Genomic DNA, 27,827 nt, shown 5'->3' with positions numbered 1-27,827 from the left:
GAGTTATGGTGAAATCTGTAGAGAAATCACTCTAGATTTCCTGGTTCTTAAAGATCAGTTACGCCTTTTGTTCTTCTGAGAGCATCAGATTCCTTCCAAGAGTCAGGAGGAACCCATAGGCAGGTTACAGTGGGAACTTCCCCTAAGTAAAGTTAAGGTCATTTCAAAATACAGCCTGTAGACTTTCTCATGTCAGAGAGAGTTTGCATAAGAATAAACTGAGGAGACACACAAAAACAAAGGGTTTCCAACTAGGTTTTATTTTAGTGTCCAATATTATCAGCACTGATACAGGAGTAATTCAGGCAAATTTATCACCTTAAATACATCAGAGAAAAAACTCACTGTGTCAAGCACATCTCGCACTCCAGCAAATGAACATAAAGACAGAACAAAGTTAGCAGCATTAAATTAAAGTGCTTTTTGCCACAATTCTTTCAGAGTCTCACCCTCAGTGGTATAAACTCAATTTTATTTGTTGTGTAAGAAGCTCAAAATCCCAGGGGATACATTAAAAAAAAAAATTCATGTTTAGTTATTTTAAATAATTTCCCCCCGCAAAGCACAAAATTCACTGGAATTGTGCAATGCTGATTTCTCTGGACATACTGTGAGGTGACCACCACCCGGGTCTGGCAAAAAGCTTGGCCATCCTCTGCTGCACAACAACCTTGGCTAAGTCCATCACTTTGTTCCACACACCAGAGTAGACTGAGGGTTTGAAGGACCAGTGGGCACCTGGAGAGCATGCCAACTGCATGATACCCGCCAGTGAGCAGAGGCCACTGAGCTGTTTCCCTGAAGTCAGAGGCAGACTCAGAAGGGCAGGACAGGCCCCACCTCTCTGCCTGAGCTTGCCTCTTTCTGGGAGAGCAGTACTGCTGACTTCTAGGAAGCTCTCTGACCTGCCCGGCAAAGGCTGTCACCTGAAGGCTGCCTGCCCCAGACAGTTAACACCATTGGAGACAGGAATCTGCCCCCACTCTGACCAGTAACAATCCCCATACTCAACACAGGAAACACTTTTCAAGATCAACGCGAGGCCCCATGTGCATCTGGAGGCTCTGGGGTCAGGAAGGGTGGGAGGCTGGGCGCTGGGTTCCCTGCGCTGTCTGCTGGCCGTGTGCAGCATGGCTGGCACAAGAGACTTCATCCAGAGGTCTGGTGGCCAAGGGTGGCTTGAGCCAAGGATGGGTGAGGGGTGGGAACACGTTTCTTGTGGAACCTCAAGCTGGTAGGGTGGGCTCTTGGACCCCATGAGCCCCTCCCAGAGTGACGTCAAACAGAAGGCCCTGTTTTGTGCCCACTACTGATCCTTCAGCCGTCCTGGGTGGGGTCCACTCCCCTCAGCCTGCCACCAAGGTCCCCATCTTCCGCCATCTTTCCTTCTACTACATCCTTTAACGATCTGGACCAAAACATCTTTCACCAATAAGAAGCCAGACTACGAGGCTAACGACCGAAAGCAGAACAAGGGACACGAGAAGGGAGGCAAGTCTCTCCCCATCATGGCACTGGCCTCCCAAGACAGCACAGACAGGACACAGCTTCCGCACAGCACCTCCCTCCCGGCCACGCGCTCCAGCTGCCTCTGCACTATCTTCCTGCCCGTCATGGCAGAAAGCCTGCCTCCGCCTAAAACCCAAGTCACACTCAGCCCACTGCCAATGCGGAAAGGCTGGTCTGGAAGGCTCTGCAAACAGACTGAAGCATGAAAGCCGAAGAACCACACTGACACAAAAGCCACAAGCCTCCTGGGACTCTTGGAGTCATTCCTAGTGCAAACTGGGAAGAAAATGCAGCCTCCCCACAAAGGCGGCCTTTCTCTGCAGGGGAGCTGGGTGCATGGTGGGCAGGTGTGTGGGAGCTGGGGTGCATGGGGGGCAAGTGTGCGGGGGTCGGTGTTAAGCGTTTGCCGGGGGCGGGGGCGGTATCTGCCTGATACCCTTAAAGGTTCAACCAGGCCTTCTGCAACACTGGCGGATCCCAAGAGTTCATCAAGCAATCAATCAGCAGCTTCTCAATCAAGAGAGCATGACAAAGCAAAGCAAAGACTGAACTCCCCAGTACCGTGCTGTCCAGACTCATTAAAAAAAAAAAGTCTCCTTTAGGGGCACAAGTTGGAAGGTCTTCCTGCAATAGCAGGCAAAGGAGGGGAAAATAACTAGCGCTTCGGGGCTCAAGATGGTGGGAGACAGTGGGTGCTTTCGTTCTCACGGCGGCGGCAGTGGACAGGAGCTGCACGTGGGCCTGGTGGTGGGAGGCCCCCCGCGCTCACAGCACTGTCCTCCCCACAGTGGGTCTGGCTCCGGGTGCCCACTATCTGCTGGGCTGCAGGTACTGGTGGGTGAACATGTTGAGTTCGCTGTCCAACCAGCCGGCTTTATTCCTGCAGAGAAAAGGTTACCTTGTAGCGGCAAGAGCTGATAACTAGCCGTGGCGTCACCTGCCAAGCGTTCTACCGGACACCTGACTTTTATTGCTCTAGTAACCTCTGCTTCACAGATGAGGAAAATGAGGCCCAGAGAGGTTAAATAACTTGCCACGGTCACACAACTCATTGGTGGTGGAAATAAACTCGGGCTTTTCTGACCCTTAAGCCCTGTGTTGGCTTCACGCTGGGCCCACCGACAAGTTCCCAAACTGTTAGGAACGCCGTGTTCTGCCTGTCAGCAAGGGGCAGTCCTTGTTGGGTTTACCCTGTCCCTGCAGGTGACGCACAGCAGAGACGCCCACCCCCAAGACCCACGCCTCGTGAGATTTCCCCTGGGGATGAGCGGTGTATCTCTAGAAAATAGGTGTCCCTGGGCAGTGGGCGGGAGTGCACGTCTGCACTGCAGGGAGGGGAAGGCCCACGGACACCCTTGGATGCAGCCCCCCTCTGTGCTGACGTCAGGGCAGGGCAGGAAGCCCCGAGTTCCCATGTGCTGATGTTATCTGGGCCTGAGCGGCCAAGGAGTCTACAGAGCACTTGTGCACGCAGCTCTGTGGCTGTGTCATGAAATCTCACTCCATCTTACAGATAAAAGCAATGAGACTCGGGGAAGCTCAGAGATTTGCCTGAATGTGAAGGCCGGGACCAGAAGCCAGCACTCCTGACTCCAGGGACCCATCCTCTCTCCAGCAACCTGCTGCCCGAAGCTCTGACTTTCAATGGAGACTCTATGCAGACCTGGGCTCTGAGCCAGGCTCGGCCAGCCACCAGCTAGCTGGCTGGCTCCCCTGTGGGCATGGGTTTCGATAGGCCAACCATCCCTGGGCTCACAGAGAAATGGTGGAAGTGAGGGGTGGGTCTATCCCAGTGTTCCTGCTGACAAGAGGGCAAGTAACGTGAGGAGGCTCAGAGGGTGCTGGTGTCCAGCAGGCTGGATCCTTCTACTCCCGGCTTAACCACCTACTGTGGGATCCCAGTTAAGTTACTCAACACCTCTCCAGGCCTTAGTTTTCCTTTTTTTAAAGTGAAGGTGATGACAGGCCCCTGCAGGAATGTTGAAGATTCGGACAGCACATGTCAAGTGGCCGAGACACGCATTTAAGGACGTGCCTGTCAGCTGTAACCTCACAGGACGGGTTTCCTCTGCTGCCACCTCACCTGAGCAGTTTGGCTTTGCTCTGAAGTGAATCAAGAACCTCGATTTTCTTATTCATGGCAGCGATTTCCTGCTCCAGGTTCTCCCGGGTGACGTCAACTTGCTGACACAAATGAGCAAAAGTCCCGGACAGTTCCCTGAAGGGGGAGAGGGTCAGGATCAACCAGGCTGTGTCAAGGGCAAACCAGACTCAGGGCAGGGCAGCCGCTAGTTTGCCAGTCACCTGCACTTGCCACCACCTGTCCTGGTTTGGCAGCATCTGCCCCATCTCCTGCTGAGACCATGGATATCACAACCACCACAAATACCAGCATTACCATAGTGTGAGAACCAGGACCACAGGGCAGGACACCCTGACCTGGACACAAGAGACCAGGATTCAGATCCCAGTTCTGCTGCTGATCAGTCTAGTGCAAGAGCCACCTGGCTCTTGTGTGTGTCCAGCTGCTCAGTAGTCTCCGACTCTGCAATCCCACGGACTGTAGCCTGCCAGGCTCCTCTGTCCACGGGATTTCCCAGGCAAGAACACTGGAGTGGGTTGCCATGCCCTCCTCCAGGGGAACTTCCCGACCCAGGGATCGAACACACGTCTCCTGCATCTTCTGCATTGGCAGATGGGTTCTTTATCACTAGTGCCATCTGGGAGTCCATGACTCCTCTTAAATCTCAGTTTCCTCATTTTGAAAAAGAAAGTGTCAATAAGAACACCTACTTCAAAGTGTTGGGGGGGAAAATGAAGTATTAGGTGCAAAACGCCTAGCAGAGGGCCTGCCACGTAGCAATAAAAGGCAGGCAGCCAGCACCTTCATCACCACCACGAGATCAAGCAACCACTCCCACCTGTCCGAAGATATACCACGAAGACTGGGCTGTGGCTTAGAACATCAAAGCTATGCCCACAACGCAAGTCCTTCAAGGTAACCCGCTAAAGATGCTACAAGTAACACCCTTCGTATTGCCGTCTTCCTTCCTGGGGGACCAGAGGCCTACGTGGTCCCAGCCCTGGATATACGGTGTCCCCAGAGGCTCCTGTCCCACTCTCAACCTCCATGTTGTCACTGCACAGCTGACGGCCAGAGTCGGATAGCACTTGGGGCCCAGTGGTCTCCAGGACAGGGTAGGAGGGCACCACGGGAGCCAGTGCCAGGCCCTCAGGCTGATGGGGACACTCACTGCTGGACCTGGTGGCTGCAGTTGGAGCCGGTGTAGCTGATGATGAGCTGCAGCTTCTCACTGGCATACTCCACAAACTGGCGCTTGAAGGCCCTCTCTTTGGCCTTGGTGGTCCAGGTCAGACGCTCGTAGACATAGAGGAGGCCATAGAGGCCAAGGGAGAGGGCAATGAGTCGCCAGCCCACGGCCTTCCACACCTGCAGAGGCACAGCAGTCAGCAGGTGCAGCCCTCTGCCGTCCCACCACCCAGCTTCTTAGCCTGTTGCTGCCAGGACTTTCCCAGGAGCATCAAAAGGCCTTTGTGCCTCTACTCAGAACACTGCTCTCAACATCTTCTTGGGCCCCACTGAGACCAGAAGGGCATGGATTGTCTCTAGCTGGAAAATGAGGGAAACAGATGTGGCTCACACAACATGACTTGTGCAAAGGTGGCGGGGCCACCGTTATGGTTGTGAGCCCAAGAGGCACAGATCCAGGCACACAGACATCTTAAACAAAAATGCTCGAGTCCTCAGAAGGGACATTCCATTCTGGTGACACTGATGACAAGTGGAATTCTGAGTGCTGGTCCTCAGCAGATGGCTTCTTTTGAGCTGCTTTGTAACACTTTGGCGCAAGGCAGCACAGTCAGAGTCAAAGAGCAGGGCACTTGGAGCCAGAAACAGAGGCTCCAGTGCTGCCTGCCATCCTGGCTGTGTGACCCACGGCAAGTCTATTTACACCCGTTTCCTCTTGAAATAGGAATGATGGCTTCCACCCAATTCCCAGGGTGGTTTGGGTAAAATGAGACACCAATTGTAAAAGGGTTACATAACTGTCAAGTGTCAGCTTCTAAGCTAATGACCCTCTGCCAGGTTACCATCTACCAAAAAAAGAACCAGAGTAGGTACTGTCTACAGGCCGGGAGGGCAGGGCCTCAGCTCCAGCCTACCCTGGCCTTCCAAGCTGAGAAGCCAACTCCCAGCAGCTTTGTCAGCTACATTCTGCCACCACTCTACAACTCAAATGAACATCGCAGAGAGCACGTGCCCACATCATCAGGAAAATTCAAGGCACAAGGCACTCTGGCTGCAGCGTGTCTTGGGTCAAGACGTGGAGAGCACCCCAGTTTTATCAAGAAGGCAGCCTGTGACCTCAGGCCTCGGGGCAGAAGAGAAGGGCCATAAAACCACAGCTGGCAAGATGAGGGTTCACAGCCCAGCCTGGCCTCTTTCTGGCTCAAGCCCTTGCAAGTTCTGCTGTTTCTTCACTTACAAATGAGAAACTCCTGGTCATGCCCACCTCTCTAGAACCCAGGTTTGTCAATTTCTCAGGTTACTTCCCTACCCACAGGACTAGGCCTACAGGGGAAAGAACATGGCCTTGGAGTCAGATGGGGCCAGAGCTCAAATCCAAGCTGTGTATCCTTGGCAAGCCAACTGCAGATTTTTTTCTGTAAAATGGGAACCTCAATGTCACCTTATGTTGAATGAGACTTCCGCCCAAAAATGTACATTTCAGGGCTAAGGTTGCATGGTTCCTGAGATCACAGCAAAAAGTCATCATGGATGTAAAGTGCAGGGCTGACGCAGGGACCACTGCCAGATTGCCCCTCGGTCCCACCCACCTGCCCCCACCCTTCCTGTGCTGGGCTTGTCACTGACCACTCCTCCAACAACGAGAATGCCCATGGAGGTCCTGGACGTCAGAGAGGCGAGGCCAGTTACCATGGAAACCATGAGCTCCTCTTGGGTGAGGGAGCCCTGGGGCAGTGGGGGCATGCTGGGGTTGGCCGGGGTCAGGGGCATGGGCCGCTGCACCTGTGGAGAGAAACAGGGTGGTGCTAAGAAGAAGAAGGCAGCAAATCCCTCATTCCGTGAAACCCTCAGGAACTCTCAGGACCAAGAGTCCAGAACAGGGACATGGGCCATGACTTCAACTTCCAAAATAGAAAATGAGCTCCACGTGTAACAGACAAGGATTTCGGCTTCCTAACAGACCTGCCAGCCCAAAGGTAAACACCATGGATACCACAGATCATGAGCTGCGGCCACCCTGGAAGGCCTCAGCTTAGGTCCCCAAGCCTGGGACGTGGCCCAAGAGCAGCCCAGGTGACACCTCTAGAGGTACAGAGATGGGCGTTAACATCTAAACGTGAAAACGGTGGTATCTGGACAGATAGGTCATCTAGATTTAATAATTACATACCTATAAGCTTAATAAAAAAATACAGCTTGCTTTTGTAATTTCACAAATATTAGTGCCTACAATAAAAGTAGATTGATTTGTGGCAGAAACCTGACCGTGGTGGTGGCCCACATGCCACAGCCATGACCTCCAGGAGCCCCGTTTAGAACGGCTTGGGTGCCCAGGGCACAGACTAGCCTCCCTCAATGCCCAAGGGGGAGGGACTCCACTTGCCTGGTCGCTGTAGCCCATCAAGGCCCGGCGGCTGTTCTTGGGGCCCAGGAACCGGTTCACCAGCATGGTCCACCCAAGGGAAAAGTGAAATTCAATGTCCTCCTGAAAGTCGGCACACAGCTTGTCACAGTTGAGGTCGTAGCTGAGGGAGAAACACTGCCGAGGGACCAGCATGTCCATCTGACTCCGCACAGACACAGGAAGGAGGGGTTTCAAGCCGTCTGTCGGGAACAAAGAGTGGGGAGAAAGCAGAGCAGCTCAGCCCTGTGCCTCGCCAGTGCTGAGCCTCACCACACCTGCCGCTGGCAAGGATGCTGGCAGCGCGACCGAGAAACCAGGCCCAGATGAGCCGGCCTGTGGGTGGGGTACGCAGACTGAGGCTCCATACCCACTAATATGTGGATTTAAGGAGTAGGCCAAGCTCTCAGCCTCTGCTAGTCCCATGTGGTAACACAAGACGCCCCCTCCTCTGCTCACCCCTAGTTTATTCGTGGAATGAACTCACAACACATGTCCAGAACCTCAAGGTATGGAGCTGACTCATCACAAAAGAGGAGAGATAAGGAAAGGTCATTAGTTCTGCAGACTGGCCTGAAACTGATCTCGGGCAGCCCAGAGCCCCAGTCCTGAGCCCTGTGGCACTGACCAATCATCTCCTGCTGCATGGTTTGCAGGGAGCTGGTGATGGCCGTGGAGCAGCGGTCTGACATGTTTCGGCCCAGTCCTTCCTCTATGTGGCGGTGCAGCTCCTGCAGCCAGAAGAGAGGGAAAGGGAAGCGGCACCTTCCGCCAGTGTTCCCTCCAGGGAGCCCAGGGCGAGGCAGACAGAGGCTGGCCAGCCCAGGCCCAGCAGGTGACAGTGGTAGGCAGGTGGAGTGAAGCCTGGGGCTCAAGTGACTGAAGGGCCCTGACTCAGACCAGCAGGGGCTGAATCCCTGTCTCTCGGTGACTCCATCCATAGCCAACAGGAAATATGGGGAGCCCCTGCCCAGAGCACCTGCCACTTAATGACTCACATTCTTGTAAACCTTGAGGACCACGGGGGAAGGGTGGAAGTCCATCTGGTACTCGTCCACCAACACAGAGAGGCGCCGGATCTCCTCGGCCATTGCAGTTGACACCTGCAGCAAAGGAAGTGTGCTGGTGAGCGAGGCGAGGGGGCGCGGCTCAGCTCCACAGCGCCAGGAGAGTCGAACAGGCTCAAGAGACTGGATCTGCCTCCCTGCAAACCTGCGTGTCCACAGATGGTCTACAGAATTAAAGCTTTTGAATTCAGGGGTATTAGAGATTGGCTGACTGAAACTCATCTAAGTTGTGGAAGAGGCGGCCCAGAAGAGGAGGACTTGCCCAGGGTCACACGATGGAACAGCAAACCCCAGGAGGCACGACGTTCTTGAATCAGGGCTATGGCTTCCTCCTGGAAGGCTGAGAAGCCCCGGAGGAATAGGATGTCTGTGTTTTCACTTTTCGAGTGCCTGGCCTCTGCCAGCCTGCTAAGTCGCTTCAGTCGTGTCCGACTCTGTGCGACCCCATAGACGCCAGCCGACCAGGCTCCCCTGTCCCTGGGATCCTCCAGGCAAGAATACTGGAGTGGGTTGCCATTTCCTTCTCCAATGCATGAAAGTGAAAAGTGAAAGTGAAGTCGCTCAGTCGTGTCAGACTCCTGGCGACCCCATGGACTGCAGCCTACCAGGCTCCTCCACCCATGGGATTCTCCAGGCAAGAGTACTGGAGTGGGGTGCCACTGCCTTAAGTCCAAATCTCCCCCGTGTCCTTCCTTCTCCACTTCTCACCTGCCTCTCGACTTCCTCTGTAATCTGCTTAATTCTCAGTTTGTAGTCTTGCGCCAAGAGCTCCAGCTGCTTGTCAATAAACCTCAGCCGCTCCTGTCGCTCTTCACGCGTTTCCAGGCAGTAGACCCTGAGAAAAAGAGCCCTTGGTACCCAACTAAGCCGAGGAACAAGAGGGGGCACTGGGAAGTCTGTGGGCCCCGGCTGTGATCCTGGCATTCCATGCACACCCGTGGAGGCCTGCTCTTCCCCTTCCCAGGCAGGAGGGAGAGACGGTACCAACAACGCTCTTAAGTTTTCCGAATTTGGAGGATGTGGTGGTGACAGACGGGAGGGTGCTTTTTCAGGAACTTTAGAACAAGTCCTGCCATTCATATAGAAAAAAGTCCACTAGTAAACAAAAGAGAAAAAGAGGTACAACACTACCCAGAAGCCTGGCCCAAATCACCAAGTCTGAAGTACAGATCAGGGTCGGGGAATGGGAGTTCCAGCATATACTGCTGGTGGGACCACAGACGGGGCCAGATGTTTCAGAGAGCCATGGGTAAAACTGGGTAAAGCTGAAATGCATACACCCCAAGACGGAACACTCCACCTCCAGAAACTAATGCCAGTCTCTAGCAGATGCACACCAGGGGATACATAAACTGATGTCCACAGCAGCAGGGTCTACAATAGTAGAATAATGAAATCTAAAGATCAATCTACGGGAAACTGAGAACTGCTCTCTCTCAACGAAAACTCCTAACCTCCAACTACAGGCATCAACAAGGACAGAGGGCAAAAACAATGCTGAGTGAAAAGCGAAGCCAGGTGTTGCATGCTCCCGTACCTGTACATCTGAAACACACGCAGAGCAACACTGTGCATTCTTCAGGATTTACATAAAAAGTACTTTTTAATGAATGACAGGACTACACACCAAATTCATGATGGCAGTTACCTCTGAGAAGCAGGCAGAGGGACACTGGGGCAGGGACTGAAGAATCAAAGGGTATTCAAGTTTTTTTCTGTGTTTTATTTGTTATATTCTGACGATAAAACAGATACTGTCAATTGTGGGCAATGGAAACAAGGTATATTATTCTCTATACTTTCTCGTATATTTTAATCTCTCAAAAAAAAAGTATCTTTTAATTCTCTTTTTAAGGTGTATTTGGCCATGCTGCACAGCATGTGGGATCTGAATTCCCTGCCAGGGATAGAACCTGCGTCTCCTGCAGTGGAAGCTCGGAGTCCTAACCAGTGGACCACCAGGGCAGTCCCCAAAAAAGGTATTTTGAAGAAGTGCTTTCTGTTTCTGGCTCTGAGAATGGCTGTAGTGCTAGGCATAGCACTGGACCAAGGCTGCCAGCTCTGACTTTCAGGGAAGCTCACTGCACAGACCCGGCAGGACAGACAGATGCTCCACAACCTCCTCACTGGCTGCTCCTTGTGGCTCGAACGTGGCCTGGTGGAAACCTTGAGACCCTGCTCTGCCGGCTGAGCTCTGGCCCTGGGCCCAGCCTCAGACGAGGGTGAGGTAGTCATGGCTGCGCTCCCTCCGCCAGTCTGCTCCCGGGCTCTTACCGCTGCTCCTGCGCTGCGATGTGCAGAGAGTCCATGATGAGGCGGACGGCCTCCGCAATCTGCTTGGCCCGCACCGTGTGCTGCTCAAACTTGGTCTTCACAGCCGACTGGGAGATGCACTCCTGGAACAGACAAGAGGTGCCAAAGGAGGCAGAGGCCACCAGCCAAGAGCCAGGCTCCGGCATTCAACTGCCAGGGAAGTGGCTGGGGAGTGCCAAGGAGGCACAGAATCTCCAGACAACAGGATCAAAGGCTCATGCTCACCTCAAATCTCCTCTCAAAATTCTGAAACTCAAACATCCTCACTTGAAAGCCTTCTGCAAGAGCGCCCCCTAGGAGAAGTGCACCACATTAGTCCAGAGATAACTCAGGCAGCCAAGAGCTTCTCAGCCAGGGTTCCTCTCACCACCTCATTCTCACAACTATTTCTACCGGCTGACTTAGCACAAGACCCACTGTCTCAAGCATCAGGGAAAAGCAAGAAGCTGGTTCCATCGTCACCTCCTTCAGGCATGCCCTGGGCCTTCTGGATCCTGGCGTTGAGCACCTCCTTGGCAGACACGAAGAAGATACGGTCTCCAGCCTGGCCCCGATCCACCACGCCCAGCTCATCCACCAGGAAGCTGGTGCAGCGCTCCATGTGCTGCCGCCGCACCTGGAGCCCAAGCAGACAGGTATTATATGACCAGGTGGGGTGCAAGGGGGCCCTCCTGAGGGAGCCCATGGCCTCCGGTGGCCTCTTTTCTCAGAGTACAGGTGATCTAGTCACATGGCTCAGGATTCGGAAGGTATCAACACACATGCAGTGATCATTTCCCACCATCTGTCCTCCAGCCACCGGGCCCCCCAGATCCCAAGTCACAGGGTTCCTTGGGGTGCAGCCTGTCCAAGACACCTGAGGCATCAACAAGCAGAAATGTTTACACATGCCCCAAACTGCCTTGTTAAGAGCCTACAAAAGTCTCCCTTTGGTGCACCAGAAGGAAAGGAAGCTGGGGGTCAAGAAACCCACACCTGTGAGGGGGCAGGGAGGAAGGCTCAAGAGGGAGTTGATATATGTATGATAATGGCTGACTTTGTTGTTGTATAGCAGAAACCAATACAACATTGTAAAACAATTTTCCCCCAATTAGAAATATATTAAAAAAAAAAAAAAAACACACACAGAAACCCACAACTGGACTCTGTACTGACAAGCTGAGTCCTCCCTGGCCTTGTTTATTGAATGAGAGGGCACCACCCCAAAATCCCTCCTTGCTCTGAAGCCGTAGGGCTCCACTGCTGGAACTTCAAAGTGACAACAGCCTCGGGTGGACACCTTCCACATGCCAGGCCTTTGCTCAAGGTGAAAAGATCTCATCCTCTGCACAACTCCATCTATTACACCCAGCCCACAGGTTAGGATTTACCTGGGTTAGTTGGGTAGATTGGGGAGTTTATCAGTCACACTGACCAGCATCTGCTGACTACACAGTTGATCATCGCCCCATAGCACCTGTGACTCCTTTTTCTTTCATTTTACCCATAAAAAGTAAAGCATTCTGAGCTGTAAGAACCAATTATTCTTTGCTCTTCTTTTAAGCTTCTTTCCTGGATGCCTTTCAAAGCTACGCCTCTGACTCATTCTTCAAGAACAAAGGAGAGCCCTGGTCCCAAGCAAGGGCTCGGCTAATGTGGTGTGGAGGCCTCTCAGCATGGAGAAAAGCCTTCTGAAGATTAGAGGGGAAGGGGATACATATATACATACAGCTGATCCACTCTGTTGTGCAGCAGAAACTAACACAACACTACAAAGCAGTTACACTCCAAAAAAAAAAAAGAGAGAGGGGTCCGGGGAAGTGAATGGGAGAAGTGAAGCGGTCCCACAGTGATCCCAAACACCTCATGGGACAACTTTGGTGATGAAATTCATTCAGGCACACAGCCAGGGAGAGCACGCAGAGCATCTAGGTAGACGCACGGGGTGGCACTCCTCAAGTTGCTGAGTAAAAGAGGCGCCCACCTCCTCCATGTACTCAGGCTCCGAAGCAGAGGCGTCCCAGCGGTTGTTCAGGATGAAGATGTTTGGGCGGGACAGGCGCTCGCTCACCTTGTGGAAGAATTGCTTTTCCTGGATGAGGGGAAAAACCTCAGTGAAGGAGGGGCTGTGCCAGCCAAGGCCCTGCTGGCCCACCCGCTCGGTTGGATCTTGGGAGTGTGGGGAAAGGGAGAGGATGGGTTACCGTCTGCATCAGGGTGGACTCCGAGTTGGCCACCAGCACAAACACGTCGGCATCCAGGCAAAACTTGTCAATCCAGCTGTCTAGCTCTGTGGTGACATCAATGCCAGGGCTGGAGGTGACAGGGGTAAACCATCATCAGACCCGGGGCCCTATTCTTCCTGCTCTGAACAGACCTGAGGCAGCAGGCAAAGGAAGAGAAAGCTACAGAGGAGAGGGAAATCGCCCTTATTGGAGGGATTCTTTTCATCTCATGTCCTTCCAGACTGTCTGAAAACGTGTTTTTTGTCATATGCATCTATCATTCATATAAAAACCTAAAGATCTGAATTTGACTTTGTGCATGCACGTGTGCATGCTAAGTCGCTTCAGTTGTGTCCGACTCTTTGTGACCCCATGGACTAACTGTAGCCCGCCAGGCTCCTCTGTCCACGGGATTCTCTAGGCAAGAATACTGGAGTAGGTTGCCAGGCCCTCCTCCAGGCGATCTTCCCAACCCAGGGATCAAACCTGCATCTCCTACACTGGCAGGCAGGTTCTTCACCCATGGGAAGCCCCTGCATTTCACTTTGCGGGTATACAATCAAGGTGAAGTGCTACATTTATCTGAGTCCAGCAAGCACCCTCGTACCAAATTTCTTGGTATAGTTATAGCCTGTCCACAAAGCAGGAGCAAAGTGTTGCCTTGAGAAAAATAAAACGCAACAGGGACCTCATCAAGAACAAGCTCCACCCCCTCCTCCAATAAACATACTAACATTGGGTTGAGGCCGAGAACCTTCCCCAGTTTCGAGCATCCTTCCTATCCCTCTTTACAGACCATCACTGGGAGATCTTCGGGGCCCCGATGCCTGCCAAGATGATACAATAACCAGACCCTGAAGGAAATCCACGAGGCTGGAAGATGTGGTTAAGCTGGTTTAAAAAGTAATATACTTCAGCAGAGCAACAACATGACTTTGGGGACACTGGCCTGGAGGACCCAGAAATGGAAACCCGGGGCCCTCCCCGTCTGCACCTCCTGGGGAGGCACCTGCCCTCCTACCTGTCCATCAGCACCAGGTCATCCTTGAGAAGCGGACACTTGGAGTTGGGCCACATCACACTCACCAGGCTGCCAGCATGCAGCTGTTCGTCCTGGTGAAGGGCGTGAGCCAGCTGGTTCACTGTCTGATGGGGGTGGAGGCAGAAGATAATCAGGGTCAAGGAGGAGCCTCAGGGCTGGAGACCAGTGCAGCCTAGCCCCAGGACAGTGGCCTGGACCACGGACCAATCTGCTACCCCTCTTTCATTTCATGCATACAAAGTCAAGAATTGGGAGCTGCTAGCAAGAACCAACTATCCTTAACTCTTCCGTTAAGTTTCTTTCTTGGATGTTGCTCTGCATTAATTAATTCTTTATGAACCAAAATGAGCATCTGGTCCCAACCCAAAGTGTAGCTGGCTCTCAGAAAAATGAAAGCACGCGAGCCCTGAGCTGAAACATTGGAATCAGAGAGCAAACGCAGGGATCGCTCTCTGGCAACACCCCCAAGAACAAGGCATACACACTCTGCATTGCAAAGAGAAAAGGCCTGCCCAGCAATTCACAAGGACTGTGAATTCCAGACTCCAAAACCTCCCTGAAGCTCTCACACTCCCTAAACAGCCAGGCTAGGACAGGGCTTCCCAAACTCCACTACAGGGACACTGCCCCCTCCTTAGAGGTGCCTTGGGTCCTGGCACAACAGACGCACTGGTTGGTCTCAGCCTAGACTCAATCCACCAGTGTGACTAGGGCCAAAAGCCAGGCCGGCAGGGCCCCCTCACCTTGACACTCCTCTTCTCCTCTGAGCCCTCCGTGAGGAGGAAGGCCTCGTGGCCATCTGTGCCCTCCACCCGCAGGAAGCAGTTGGTGGTGTGGCCGATCCCGGAGGGCAGCACTTTGTCCCAGAGCATGGCATTGATCACGGTGCTCTTCCCATTGCTCGTCCTACAAGGAAACCCACTGAAGCTACCGCCATCTGCATCTCAGGTTGTCACTAAGAAGGGACGGCCTGGAAGTCCAAAGCCTTGTCCTCTATAGTGACATCAGTGCCCACACAGGCGGAGTGGGTGCTCTGTGCTTATGAAAATGGACGGACAACCCCGGCGGCCTGTGCAGGTGACGTGCCCTGGTTCATCAATGGTAAACCAACTACAAGGGGCTCCCGTGGTGTGACGCCAGCATGCAGACACTACCTGCCTTTGAGTGAGCCCCCTCAACATGAGGCTGTCAGCATCATGCAGGAGACCACCTGTCTGACTCGGAAGACTAACCCACTTCTCCTCTTCTACCAGAAGCCACTGACTCACCCCAGGCTGTCTTCCTCCGTCTAAGTGACCTCAGCTGAATGACCCCGAAGTTTTTCTACAGAAGGCCAATGTTGCTGCTTTTCTCACACCAGGTTCCTCTCAAACATGAAGCCCCACCCGTCACTCCCAGCTGATAAGGGCCTGCTCTACGGTAGATTATGGTAGCATTCTGCATGCCACCCCCTTTTCTACCTTCTTTTTCTTTAAAACAGCTCCACTCCGCAAACTCATCAGCTCCAGCTCACCAAAGCCAGGGTCACAGTTCTGAGGCGAGGATGAAAAATGACAGCCCAGAAGGCTGAAGGACACCCCAAGGTGATGAGGGGCAGAGGGGCAGAGTGCCTATTCCTCAGGCTACCACTGTGTGCAAAGCATCCAACCTATCTGAGACCTTTTTTTTCCCCTGTGCTGTGCTTAGTTGCTCCATCGTGTCCAACTCTTTGCAACCTATACTGGGCTTTAATTTTTTAAAGGTGGTTTAAGAAGAAATATATTTGGTCTTTGTCCCCAGTTCCTGGCAATTCCTTAGAGTTTCCTGAGTGATAGGAGTATCCCTAGTTACTCATAAGGAGCCCCTACTGAGCATACCTGTTTACACTCATGAAGTGACTAAGGTGGGGCCCCCACACAGCCTCAGGATGGGCTGATCACCAGAAAGACCAAGTGATCAGAGGGTTGGGACTTTCAGCCCCACCCACTAAACCTCCAGGAAAAGGAAGGAGGGGGGCTGTAGATTAAGCCCCATCGATCTGTTGAACAGTGAGATCTGATGAGCTTCAGGGTGGAAGGCGGTGTGCCCTACTTCACAGGGACAGAGCTCCCCTGCGCAGGACCCTCCCAGACCTCACCCTGTGCACCTCTTCATCTGTATCCCTCACAATATCCTTTATAACAAGCCAGGAAACCTAAGTGCATGCTGCTCAAGCAGATTAAACTCGAGGAGGAGGTTGTGGGAACCTCTGATTTATAGCCAGTCGATCAGAAGCACAGGTGTCCGAATGGCATCTGAAGTGGGCTATCTGGGCACCAAGTTCTTAACTTGTAGGGTCTGCCACCTCCTGGTAGAAAGTCAGAACCAAGTTCACTGTGCAGGACACCAGTCAGTGCCCACTGAGAACTGGAGAGGAATTCCCTGGCACTGTAGGAAACATTCCAGAGGCGCCTACTTGACCTCAAAGCATAACAAAGAGATCTGAGGGCTAAAAGTATAAAACGTTTAGAAGAAAACATAGGGGGGAAGCCTAATGACGCTGGAATTGGCAGTTTCTTAGACATGATGTCAACAGTATAAACAAAGAAAAGTATAAATAAATTGGACTATATCAAAATAAAAAACTGTGCATCACAGGACACAGTCAACAGAAAGGTAACTGACAAAATGGAAGAAAACATTTACAAATCATCTATCTGATAAGGAAATTCAGGATTCCTACAACTTGAAAAACACACAAAAAAATCACAAAACAACTACAAAAACTCCCAAACAATTTAAAAGTAGGCAAAGGACCTGAACAGACATTTCTCCAAGGAAGATATACAAGTGGCCAACAAACACATGAAAAGATGCTCAATATCTCTAAGCATTAGGGAATGCAAAGCAAAACCGTAAAAGCTACTAACTCACACCCATTAGGATGGCTACTGCCAAAAAAAACCCACAAATTGGAAGGATGCAGAAAAACTGGAACCCTTGTGCACTGCTGGTGGGAATTAAAATGGTACAGTCGCTATGGAAAACCATATGGTGGGCAGCTTCTCAAAAACTCAAAAACGGAATGATCATATGGTCCATCAATTCCACTTCTGGGTATGTATCCAAAAGAAGTGAAAGCAGGGTCTCAAACAGATATTTGTTCACAGCAGCACTGCTCACAGTAATCAGAAAGGGAAAGCAACAAGTGTCCATCGGGGATGAATGGATAAAGAAGATATGGAATATATATGCAATGAAATATTGTTCAGCCTTAAAAACGAAGGGAATTCTGACAAATGCAATAATATGGATGATTCTGGAGGCTATTACACTGACTGAAATAAGCCAGTCACAAAAAGACATGATTTCACTTATATGAGGTTCCCAGAGTCAGCAAATTCATAGACAGAAAGTAGAGAGGTGGTTAACAGCAGGTGGGGGAGAAGGGACCAGGAAATGTTACTTAATGGGTAAGTTTCCGTTTTCCAGGGGAAGTTTTGGAGACTGGTGGTGGTAACAGCTGCGTAACAATATGAATGTATTTAACAAAACGGAACTGTACACTTAAGAAAGGTTACAAAAGGAAATTTTGTTATGTCTACTTTACCACTGCTAAATATAAAAAAATTAAAGGGAGAGCGCAGAATTCTGTGGTGTGCTGCCTGCTTCCCTGCCTTGGGGTGGTCGGATCCAGCACAAAGAGCATGCCTCCCTCCCTCCCAGCTGGGAAGAAAGAAGGCATGAGGACTTTTGAGACTCACCGGCCGAAAAAAGCCACCTTCATGTGCCGCCGGGCCAGCACCTCACTGATGCCCCTCACTTTGGACAGGTAACCTTTGACGTCCAGAACCTGTTCTTCTGTTGTAACTGGGTCCAGTTCTGCATTCCTGTAGGTTTCTGCAGGTGCAGATTGAAAACAGTTCAGCCCACCGTCAGAGTTTCAGAGTTCCAGAGTCCTAGTCTGGATGGCGGAACCCACCCCCGCAGGACCCTGTTCTCCACCTGGAGGTCCAGACTCCTATGGGCCCCAGTGCAATAAAGACTGCTGGGTTCCAGTGCAAATGTTGGTTCTTACCTCTTCCTGGGTTTGTGACCTCAGGCAAATGAACATTCCTGGGTCTTAATTTCCTTAGCCTTAAAACAGAGATAACAACAGCACCTACTTCATGTGGCTGAAGAAAGGATTAACTGAATTAAAATACAGAAGTGCCAAGAATGGGGCAGGTATCTGATGAAGATGCAAATGTTGACTGCCATCATTTACTTATATATTTGTACTTAACGTACACTTACCAAGTTCTCAGTATATGCCAGGCACTGTTCTGGTCAAACACAGCCTCGTTTAATGTACCCATCAGAGCTACCAGACAGTGGGGCCAGGGCTGAGTCTGGGTCACTGTGCACCTTCCCGAGGCCCTGCCTGACCTGGCCCCACTCACTGCTCCAGCTGCGTCTCGGGCACCTCTGCCTTGCCTACTGCCTCACCACATTCCCACACTCACCACCGCTCCAGGCTTTGCTTGGTGCTTCCTCACCCCACCCCTCCAAAGAACTAACACACCACCTCAGGGTGCTCTGGCTCATTCTCACTTAGCCTGCCCTGATCCCACCAACCTGAGTCAGGTCCTCCTGGCTTGCGTCCCCGAGGCAGCCTGGATTTCTTGCATCTTAGCCCTTGTCTCAGCATAGGGTAACTGCCCCACTCACCTGTGTGCATCACCTACCACATGAGGGCCCAGCTGTCTGACCCCCACACCCCACGTTCAGCAGGTGCACAGTGTTTGCTAAGTGAACAGATCCTGGAATCACTGCACTCCTTTTCCCCAGGGCCCTTGCCACGTGGCTGGATAACACCTTATGACAGATGGGAGCAACTGAGAAAGACCCTGTCCCCTTGCCATCCAGCACTTGCGCCCGGAAGATCCTGCGCTGGCTGGACTGCAGACACGTGTCCACCCTCAGCACACCCTGGCTGCAATGGACTGAATGTTTACGTGCCCCACGTGATGACAGTGTGATGGTACAGCTGACCCTTGAACAACGCGGGGGTTGGGGGTGCCAATACTTCGAACAAAAATCAGCATGTAATTTAGTCAGTTCTGTATGCACGGCCCACAGTCTGCATCCACGGATTCAACCATGGATTGTGTACCATTGCAGTACTTACTATGGGGAGAAAACCATGTATAAGTGGATCTGTGAAATTGAAACTCATATTATTTGAGGGTCAACTGTACATAGAGATGGAGCCTCATGCCTGGGGTTAGTGTCCTTATAAAGGAAAACCTGAGAACTAGCCAGCCCCTTCTGCTATATGATTACATGAGCTGCTATGTGAGAGCTGGAAGCCAGGCCCTCCAGACACCAGATCTGCTGCTGCCTTGGTCTTGGGCTTTCCAGCCTCCCAAAACTGTGAGAAATAAATTTGGGTTGTTTACAAGCCACCCAGTCTATGGTATTTCTGTTATAGCCACCCAAACAGACTAAGGCACTTATGAACCACTGGGCTGACAGGTCCCAGCCTTGAGAACAGTCCCATAGTACCCAGAGCACAACAGGTGCATTTCAGAGCTGCCCAGTGAGTTTCCCCTACAGCTGGTGCCAATGAGGCCTCCCCATGTCCACTGGTCACCCCTTCTCAGACCATCAACATTCTTCCCTTAAGTGGGCACATGGGTGTGGCTTTTGGAATGTGCGCCAGAAGAAGCTGGCTCTCCAGCCTGTGACTGGAGAAAGAAAATTTTAAAGAAAAAGCCATCAGCTGACAAGTTCTTACTACTGCCCTTTAGAGAACAGTACCAGGCAGTAGCCTTCCCCTCCCCTGGCGGGGACAATCCCAAATACATCTCAGGATCACCCCAGTGCTTTTCCCTCCCTGGAGGCCCACCAGTATGAGAGGCCTCCTGTTTTCACAAAAAGAGAAATCAAAACACCCATTCCTGATGCCATCACACAAACATCTTCATTATGAACCAGGGTGTTCATCCACAGAACCATGGGAGTGAGTCAGAGCATCACAGAGGGTTAGTCTTGGCTCCGGGGGCAACAGCGGCCTGGTCTGTCCCATCTCTGCACGCCAGAACTACTGCTAAACAAACAGATACTAGACTGGAATCATTTCAACTACCAATCCTACACCCTTGAAATTCAGATCTTTAAACTGAACAAATTCTCTGGGAACACCTTTCCTGCATTAAGCACCATGCTGAGGGCAGGGCATGAAGAGTCCCTGCTTAGTCTGTTCAGGTTGCTCTTACAAAACACCACGACCGGGAGGCTTAGACACAACAGAAGTGTGTTGCGCGCAGTGCTGGTGGCTGGAAGTCTTGGATCAGGGTGCCAGCCTGGTGAGGTGAGGGCCCTCTTCCAGGTGGGAGACTTCTAGTCATATCCTCATGTGGCAGAAGAGGCGAGGGAGCTTTATGGGGTCTCTCTGATAAGAGCACTAATCTCACTCATGAGGGCTCCACCCTCATGACATAACCCCTCCCCAAGGCCCCGCCTCCTAACACCATCACAGTGGGCCTGAGGATTCCAACACGTGAACACAGAGGGATGAACGTTCAGACCCCAGTACTAGGACTACTTCCTTTCTTTCGAGAGAGCCTAAAGGAGCAGCCTGACATGTCAGCCAACCAAAAGCCAATTTGCTCCAGGGGAAGGCACCAAGCAGAGAGTGGCGTGTCCCCGAGGCATTCCCACTAAACTTCTAGGGCTCTGCAGATTAGAATTAGGAAACCCCCGGTCCCCCCCTAAGCTCCTCTTTCACAGATGAGGAAACCAAGGCCAAGGAAAATTCAGCTCCTGGCTGTTCACTGATAACTCCAGGGCCTGGAGCCAAGGTGTGCCTTCTAGACAGTCTGAGAAGACAGTAGCTGGAGTTGGTGCTCAGACTGAGTAGGGCCTTGGGAACCAGTCCTTCTCTGCTGACAGAATGAGGATTAAGGTTGGGCTCAAATTAGTAACTAGAGGAAAAGGTGCTGGTGATGCAAGTTTCTTATTCAAAGTCCTGGTATCTAAAAATATCAGAGAGAGAACACCCTGGCCAGGAACAACCAACACCCAGACACAGGGTGGGGGACTGGTGGCAGCCAGGCTGGGCCAAGGAAAACACCTGGACTTTGGAGTTAAGAGACGCCAAGGTACAGTCCACTGTGTCACTTAAAAGGTATCAACGACTCTCAGAACCTCAGTCTGCTTGTCCCTCAGGTGAGGATACGATTCACCCACCCCTTATGATTAAGTGGAGCAGAATCTGTACAATTCTCAAGGATGGGTCCTGTGTTTCCCTGGCCCAGTCTCCCTGGAGCCCAGTTTCACGTGATTCCAGGAGCAGAGAACCACTGAAGGTGACAACCCACCTGGGCGTGAGCTCGTCAAGGGCAGGGCTGTACCTCCCTGTCCCCAATTCCGCCCCCTAAATACTGAGGCTGACAGGAGCGGGCTTGGCTGAGCAGGGTGCCCGTCTCACCTTCCAGGAAGGTGGCGCTCTCCTGGATGTAGGCCCCCAGCTGCTCGAAAATGCCATTGATCTTCTTCTTGGCGGTGACAAAGTGCTTGAGCGGGGAAGCATTCACTTCAGCCATGTGTCTCTTATCCTTCTTGACTGTGACAATGGAGTTGCATCGAGAGAAGAGCAGGGACATCGCGCTGCGAGAGAGAAGACATGTGAGCGAACCCAGGGACCTTTTGCTGGGGTGCAGAAGAGGGCGAGCCGCAGGGGCACTGGGCCTGGCTCGCAGGCCCATCCAGAACATGGGCCCTCCAGGACCAGATTGCGGACAGCAAGATCAGAGCCAGCATCTCAAGGCTAGGAAGGGACCGCCTGGGCCCATCTTCCTATCACACAGGGTCCGGACCTCGGGTCCAGTTCTGGTTGTTCCCTGCTGGGTGAACAAGGACAGGCCTGCCTCACCCACCTCAGAGAAAGATGGGGGAACCACAAGGTAACGTACAGAGATGTCCTCCTCTGAGTTTTCGCCAGAAAAGAATGACAGAGATCGCACTTATTTCCTATACATCACCCCCTGAGAAAAGGCAGTGAACACTCAGAGCAGTGAAAGAAAAGTGATGCTCAAGGTCAGGCGATTCCACCACCCTCCTCGGCCACTCTGCTGCCCAGCGCTGATGGCCCTAAATCCTATCAGGTTTTGTTTCTTTGTTTTTATTTTTGCCTTGGTTGCCAGTGGGGAGGATGGCAAGGAGGGCTGATCCTCAAATGAACGCAGTCTACTTCTACAATTTATACTTATAAATGTTTACTGTTGTCTTTTCCTTATAAATGTGTCTACTGTAGAAAATGTGGGAACTAAAGGGAAAAAAGTCCACAACCTCACAGTTCTACAACAGGCACTATTAACAGCTGCTTATCACCCCAGTCTGTTTTTGTGTGGTAGCTCTTTTGCTCTTACTCAATCCTCAGTCACATGCACATCTTTGTGGCCTATTTTTTGTTTTTGTTTTTTCACATGGCAAGAACAAGTTAGGGGCCATGAGGCTTAACTCCAGAGTCCTAGAGATCTTTACTCAAAGTCAAAAGAGGCAGACAGACTAGAGAAGCTGGTCCCCAGATGCAGCTGGTAGTCCCTGAACCAAAGTTCCTCAGAGTTCCCACCACGCACAGTGCCATTTCTTCAGTAGAGCCCTCAAAACCCTGGCAAGTCCCAGGAAAAAGGCCTTTCCAAGGATAAAGGGTGGTGTGCACAGCTGTGTACACCTGGATATGCCCTCCTCAACACTCAGCAGTTCCCAGTCGGTCCCTCCCTCCCCTGCCACCCTAATCACAGCGCCACCCGCTCTCCACCCGACCCGGCACGCGCTCTATCTGGGAGATGACAGGGTACTGCCTAGGAGTGAACCTACAGAGAAACTGCCAAAGCGTGCTGAACCAGCTCCTGAGAAGCAGAAAAAAAAACCAAACATTCCTAATAACTGAAAACTGGCCCTTAGGAACTAACCATCCCAAAGAGCGAGGAGAAAGAGAGACCCATAGGGAAATGGGAACCCACATGTTTTATCTAAACCTACAAGTTATTTTTCAATGTTCAAGATTTCTGGAAAAAATGAGAGAGAAGTGACTGTGTGTCCATTTCTGCCTTCCTCCTTCGGAATATACCACAGCTGCGAGATTTTCTCAGCATGGTGCCTACTTTCAAGGGCGTGAGTAAGAAAGACAGGGACTTCCCTGGTGGTCCAGTGCTTAAGAATCTGTCTTGCAATGCAGGGGACACAGGTTCAATTCTGGTTGGGGAACTTCGATCCCATGTGCCACAGAGCAACTCAGCCCATGGGCCGCAACTAGAGAGTCCCAGCGCTGCAACGAAGGATCCTGCATGACACACCCAAGATCCCACTGCTGCAACTAAGACCTGATGCAGCCAAATAAACAAATAATTGTCAAAAAAAAAAAAAAAAAAAAAGGAAGAAGGACAGCAGATAGAGCTTCCCTGGTGGCTCAGCAATAAAGAATCCACCAGCCAACACAGGAGACAGGGTTCTATCCCTGGTTCTGGAACATCCAACATGCTAAGAAGCAACTAAGCCCGTGCTCCACAACTACTGAGCCAGAGCCCAGGAGCTGTAACAACTGGAGCCCTCGAGCCCTACAGCCTGCGCCCTGTGACAAGAGAAGCCGCAGTAACGAGAAGCCCAAGCGCCACAACTAGAGGTGTTCCCACTCGCTGCAACTAGAGAAAAGCTGTTACACAGAAAAGACCCAGCACAGCCAAAACTAAATAAATAAACAGAATTAAGAAATAAAAGACAGCCAGCATCGCTCCAAGAAGGGGAAGAAAATGCCACTGGCTCCTCCAAAGCAGAAAAGGAGAGTACACTGCTATCAGGCTTCCTGTGGCCCAGCAGGAAAGACCCTTAGAGACATAGGGGATACATGTAAGCAGAAGAGGAAAGTCACCGGAAGGAGAACAGGGTCTCACAAGGTAGCTGGCGCTGCAGATGAGATTCTGGAATCAGAGAGAGCTGGGTTCAAATTGTGATTGTGCTGTTTCTGGGCTGTTTAAACCTCAGAGCCTTGGAGTTGTCATGTGTACAAATGAGATATCACGCAGAGTCTGTGAGAAGATGAAAGATGATATGGCACAAGCTCAAAGGCAGTTTTACATACTATCAAACAGCAACAGTAATAAACTCTACTAGCAAGATCACAGGACTCCCCCTGGAATAGGCAGCCTTCGGCGGTGAGCAGACGCAATTCCACCACCAGCACGCCCACAGCCACCCCATGGCTGCCACAGAGATCGAGGCACAGGTCTGCTCAGGGGTGAGGCTCAGCAGTGCCCCGCCCCAGAAGTGACTTGCTTGCAGGCAGCAAGTTTCCAGATATCAGCGGGGCTTTTGGGAGCAGGCGTTTTCAAGTTCTGCTCATTCTTTGCAAGCCCAAAGGATACGACACCAGAGGCATTAGTGTTCAGTAAGTGCAAGATTCAACAGCATGCACATGAGTTAAAGCCGAGTGCTCCATGGTCACCTGGTCTGATCGGATGGCAGCCTGTCCAGGGGCTGCCCAGCTTTCACGTTCCCCAGCCTGTAGCTGCACACCTGAACCTCCCAGGTGCACCCTACCACCAACCCCTCCAAGCTAATTTCTCTGCCCTTATTCATGCCTGAGTTGAGAGTCTATGTTTGTGTTACACATGCTGCTTTCAGCCTGGAATCCTCTGCCCTTATTCATTCATTTGGCCTATGCCTCCTGTCCTTCTAGACCCAACTCTAGTGTCCCCTCCTCCATGAAGCCTTCCTTGACATCTGCATGGAGCCCACGCAACCTTACCAGACTTCCAGGATTTTTTTAATCACACTTTCTCACCATCTAATTTGTGAGCTTCTAGAAAGCCAGCCCCTAATACAGAGCAGTGACCTACTTCCATTTCTACTTTCCTCCTCCACAACCATGAGAGACATGGTTTGAGTTAGTGAGTGCCCCTAAAGGGAATTACCTTCCTACCCTTCTAAACCTGGGATACATGTATTTACTTTTCTCTTAAAAAGCAGCCTTTGGCGAAGCATCTGTTTCTTAGTATTTGGAGTTCAATGAGTCAAGAGAGTTGATCAAGTCTGTCAGATTCCAGGATGTAACCCTTCCACAGAGTGCGCTGGGCATACACATGTGCACAAATGGGCCACAGCTGCAAATACACACACACTCCAAGACTGGGTCCCGCTATCTTGGGGCTCCACCAGCTGGCTTCCTAGGCTTTCAGAGTTGGGGGAAGCAGCTGGTTCCTGATCCTCCTCTGGAAAGCTCCGATAGCCCCTACTTCACCACAGGGCTCACAGCAGGCATAGGGAGCCGGTCCCCCAGGCGTAGCTGGGCCAGAGTCAAGCTCCAGTATCAGCTATCCACCAAGTGGCACGCAGCAAGCTGTTGTGACCGCCTCAAAGCGCTTCCCGAGGTCATGGTTTCAGAGAGTTAACACTAGCATTTTCCAAAGTGTGGTCCACAGAACTCTAATGCAGCCAATGTTCCATACACACAGGGCTCCATAGTAGAATCAATTTGTAAAACACTACATTCTACAGTCTCCCCCTGCACTGTAGCACACGAGCACAACAAAGACTGTGGGAAGGAAGGCTTGCTGTAACAACTCTCACTTAACTGTATTTAATGCTGCATTTCACAAACTTAGCTGAAGAAAACCTTCTTCTACATAACAGGAGAAGGATCATACTTTGGGAAAAGCCTCATTCACCCCAGTAGTCTCCTTCTCCCATGACAAAAAAGTGCTGGGGGCATAGTAGTAACAGATACTAAACTAAAAGCAATTCTAAAATGCTACTAGCACTCGCAGGGACTGAAAAGCTCAGCCTCAACCTGGGCTATTAGTGGAGGAGGATTAGGTGCCATGGGTGCAGGGACAGCAGCCACAAAATTCACTCCAAGGCGTGTCTGGATCCCAAGCACAGTCCCTGAGTCCACACCACCTCCTTACCCAGTTTCATGCACAGCGACTCCTAGCAGGGAAAATAAAATGGATCCACAGATCGTCTGCTGGTACAACTGGAACAGAGGAAAAGCTGAGAAATTGAAACAAAAGAGTATACACAGTAAAGAGGCAGAGGAGACTCTTAGAACTGTGATAAGGAGCTAGTGACCCAACTTCCGGCGGGCAGAGAAGGGGACAGAGGAGCCAGCACAGCAGAGAACAAATGAGGGAGATAGAGACTCGTTCTTCAGGCAGCCCAGAGATCCCAGCCATTTTCTTAACTGTCAACCTTTAAACGGGCTTTCTCGGCAACCAGTAAAATCATGTGAAAGGAGACAGTTTTTTCCAACACAGGTTGGAAAGATCCAGCTCTGTTCAAGAGACCCCTGTCCAAGAGATTCAGCGCTAGATGGTCAGCAGAGTACACACCTTTCCACTCCACACAATTCCAGGGTGCCAGATGTCTCGGCCACCACTTACTTTTCCGATGGTGAGAGACTTTCACAGGGTAGGCATCATGAACACGGGCTGGTTCAAAAAGAGGAAAAGAATTTGAGTTCTCCTCCCTCCTGTCTCAGGTTGAAGATGGCTACTGAATGACTCCGCCAATTCTGAGTTACTAGAAAAGCAAAGAGACAGGTTAGCAGACAGGGGGAAAAAATGGTGCCAAACAAGTCTAATTAGGTTTAAAAAGCCAAACAAACTCATCCCCGAGGGAAGTTTACTCACTGAGGTACTGGGGTGGTATGTGAGGAAGTGCCCTGGGGAAAAACAACCCACGGGTTCGGGGTCAAGCCTGGGTGTGCACAAACATGTGTTCAGCCATGTGCTGGTGACAAGCAGGGACTCTGGTAAAAGCACATCCAGAGGGACCACAGGAGAGGGCAGAACCAGTTCAAGGACTAGGCTTGAGGGCTGTGGCACTGAGGACTAGAGACGGGAAGGTGGAGTTGAGACAGAGAAGTGGAACTTACTGAAGGCCCCGATCTGTCAGATGTTGTAAGATGTCTTACTTAACTCTCAATTCCACAGTGCAAAGACAGGCTTGGAATATTTAAAGATTTATGAACTGCGAGTTAAGAGGCCAAGCTTGGAACTGAGATATGGCCTCCCTCCCATTGACTGCAAGCCTCACTTGTTTTCAGTTATGTGGAGGGGCCTCACCTGACTCTTGGGGATGGCAAGGGTGACAGTTACAGCCCTTTCTGGGAGGAGAGAAAGAGAACAGATAGAGAAATTAAAGAAATAGGGCAATCAAGGCTCACAACAGATGGAAATGGGAATGGGCAGTTTTGGCTTCAAGCGTCCAAGCAGCTAATTATGTACATTTTCTGTCTGCCTTGTGTGTGTGTGTGCACGTGTGTGCACATATGTGTGCGTGCGTGCTGGCGCTAGAGTTAGCGATGGATAAAAAACAGCCCCTGCCCTCAACGGAGCTTACCGTCCATCCACAAGCCAAGCAAGTACAGCGACAACTATGCCAGGGCAGTAAGTGCCCAAACTGAGGCGCCTACGATGATGAATATGGGCACCTATCATGTGCTGAATAAATGCTGGCAAATATAGAGAACTGGACAAGAAATGGGGAAAGGGCAAGAATAGAATCTAGCGGGGAAGGGTGAGAAAGCGGGTAGGGTGGAGTGACAAGAAGCCTCAGGAGACCCCACCCCCAAGTCCCGAACCCCGAGTCCCGCCCCCTCCTCCAAGGGCCGCGGAGGGCCCGGCGGCGAAGCGGGAGCGTGGGGACGCCCGCCGGCCCGGATCCTGAGCCTTCGGGAACCTGGCGTCCCACCGGCCCACGCTGGGATATCCAGGACTCGCCTTGTTGGGCCGGGTCGGGCCCCACCACCCGACACACTCGCCCTCTCACCTTCACCTTCCTAGCCTCCCAGCGGCCATCATACCCCCGACGTCACCAACGAGCGCCACTCCCGGCAGAGGCGAAAGGAGGAGGGAGGACGAGCGCGTCACCAGCCGTCGCAGTTCGCCGTTCTGGTCCCAGTGAGTCGGTGGACTCCGAGCTCAGCGAGTTCCACCCTACTAACCCTTATGGGTCAGGGGTCAGGTGGCTTAGCTCCAGGAGAGGCGCCTCGGCGCCCTTATTCACCGCCAGGGCG

At 51.7% G+C, this 27,827-nt stretch overlaps 1 protein-coding gene across 8 annotated transcripts; it reads right to left on the bottom strand.

Moving 5' to 3' along the window:
• Positions 1–239: 239 nt before the first annotated feature.
• MFN2 (mitofusin 2) lies at positions 240–27,827 on the bottom strand. 8 transcript variants are annotated; one of them, XM_025285904.3, is made up of 21 exons: positions 27,581–27,827; positions 26,191–26,329; positions 25,717–25,801; positions 23,682–23,838; positions 21,240–21,418; positions 17,530–17,665; positions 14,551–14,713; positions 13,787–13,911; positions 12,745–12,853; positions 12,525–12,632; positions 11,024–11,177; positions 10,787–10,854; positions 10,523–10,644; positions 8,957–9,083; positions 8,180–8,284; positions 7,810–7,912; positions 7,164–7,384; positions 6,407–6,562; positions 4,764–4,960; positions 3,593–3,727; positions 240–2,389 (listed from the first exon to the last, which is right to left on the bottom strand). In XM_025285904.3, the coding sequence occupies exons 5-21, from the start codon at positions 21,412–21,414 to the stop codon at positions 2,320–2,322; spliced, it is 2,274 nt and encodes a 757-aa protein (XP_025141689.1). In that variant the 5' UTR covers positions 21,415–21,418; positions 23,682–23,838; positions 25,717–25,801; positions 26,191–26,329; positions 27,581–27,827; the 3' UTR covers positions 240–2,319. The 8 variants fall into 8 exon arrangements, with proteins under 8 accessions (XP_025141689.1, XP_025141690.1, XP_006076834.1 ...); XM_025285905.3 differs by having other exon boundaries at positions 23,704–23,838; XM_006076772.4 differs by having other exon boundaries at positions 25,717–25,784.

The sequence above is a fragment of the Bubalus bubalis genome, chromosome 5, assembly GCF_019923935.1.
Source record: "Bubalus bubalis isolate 160015118507 breed Murrah chromosome 5, NDDB_SH_1, whole genome shotgun sequence".
NCBI lineage: Eukaryota > Metazoa > Chordata > Mammalia > Artiodactyla > Bovidae > Bubalus > Bubalus bubalis.
This window is presented reverse-complemented; position numbering and strand designations above follow the sequence as displayed.

Excerpts from the sequence above, each read along its gene's own strand:
- MFN2 (XM_006076769.4), bottom strand. The coding sequence starts at position 21,414 with ATGTCCCTGCTCTTCTCTCGATGCAACTCCATTGTCACAGTCAAGAAG. Across the intron at positions 10,855-11,023 it reads CCAGGGCATGCCTGAAGGAG|GGGGCGCTCTTGCAGAAGGC; the intron begins GTGACGATGGAA and ends CACTTCTCCTAG. Across the intron at positions 7,913-8,179 it reads TCCTCAAGGTTTACAAGAAT|GAGCTGCACCGCCACATAGA; the intron begins GTGAGTCATTAA and ends TTCTGGCTGCAG.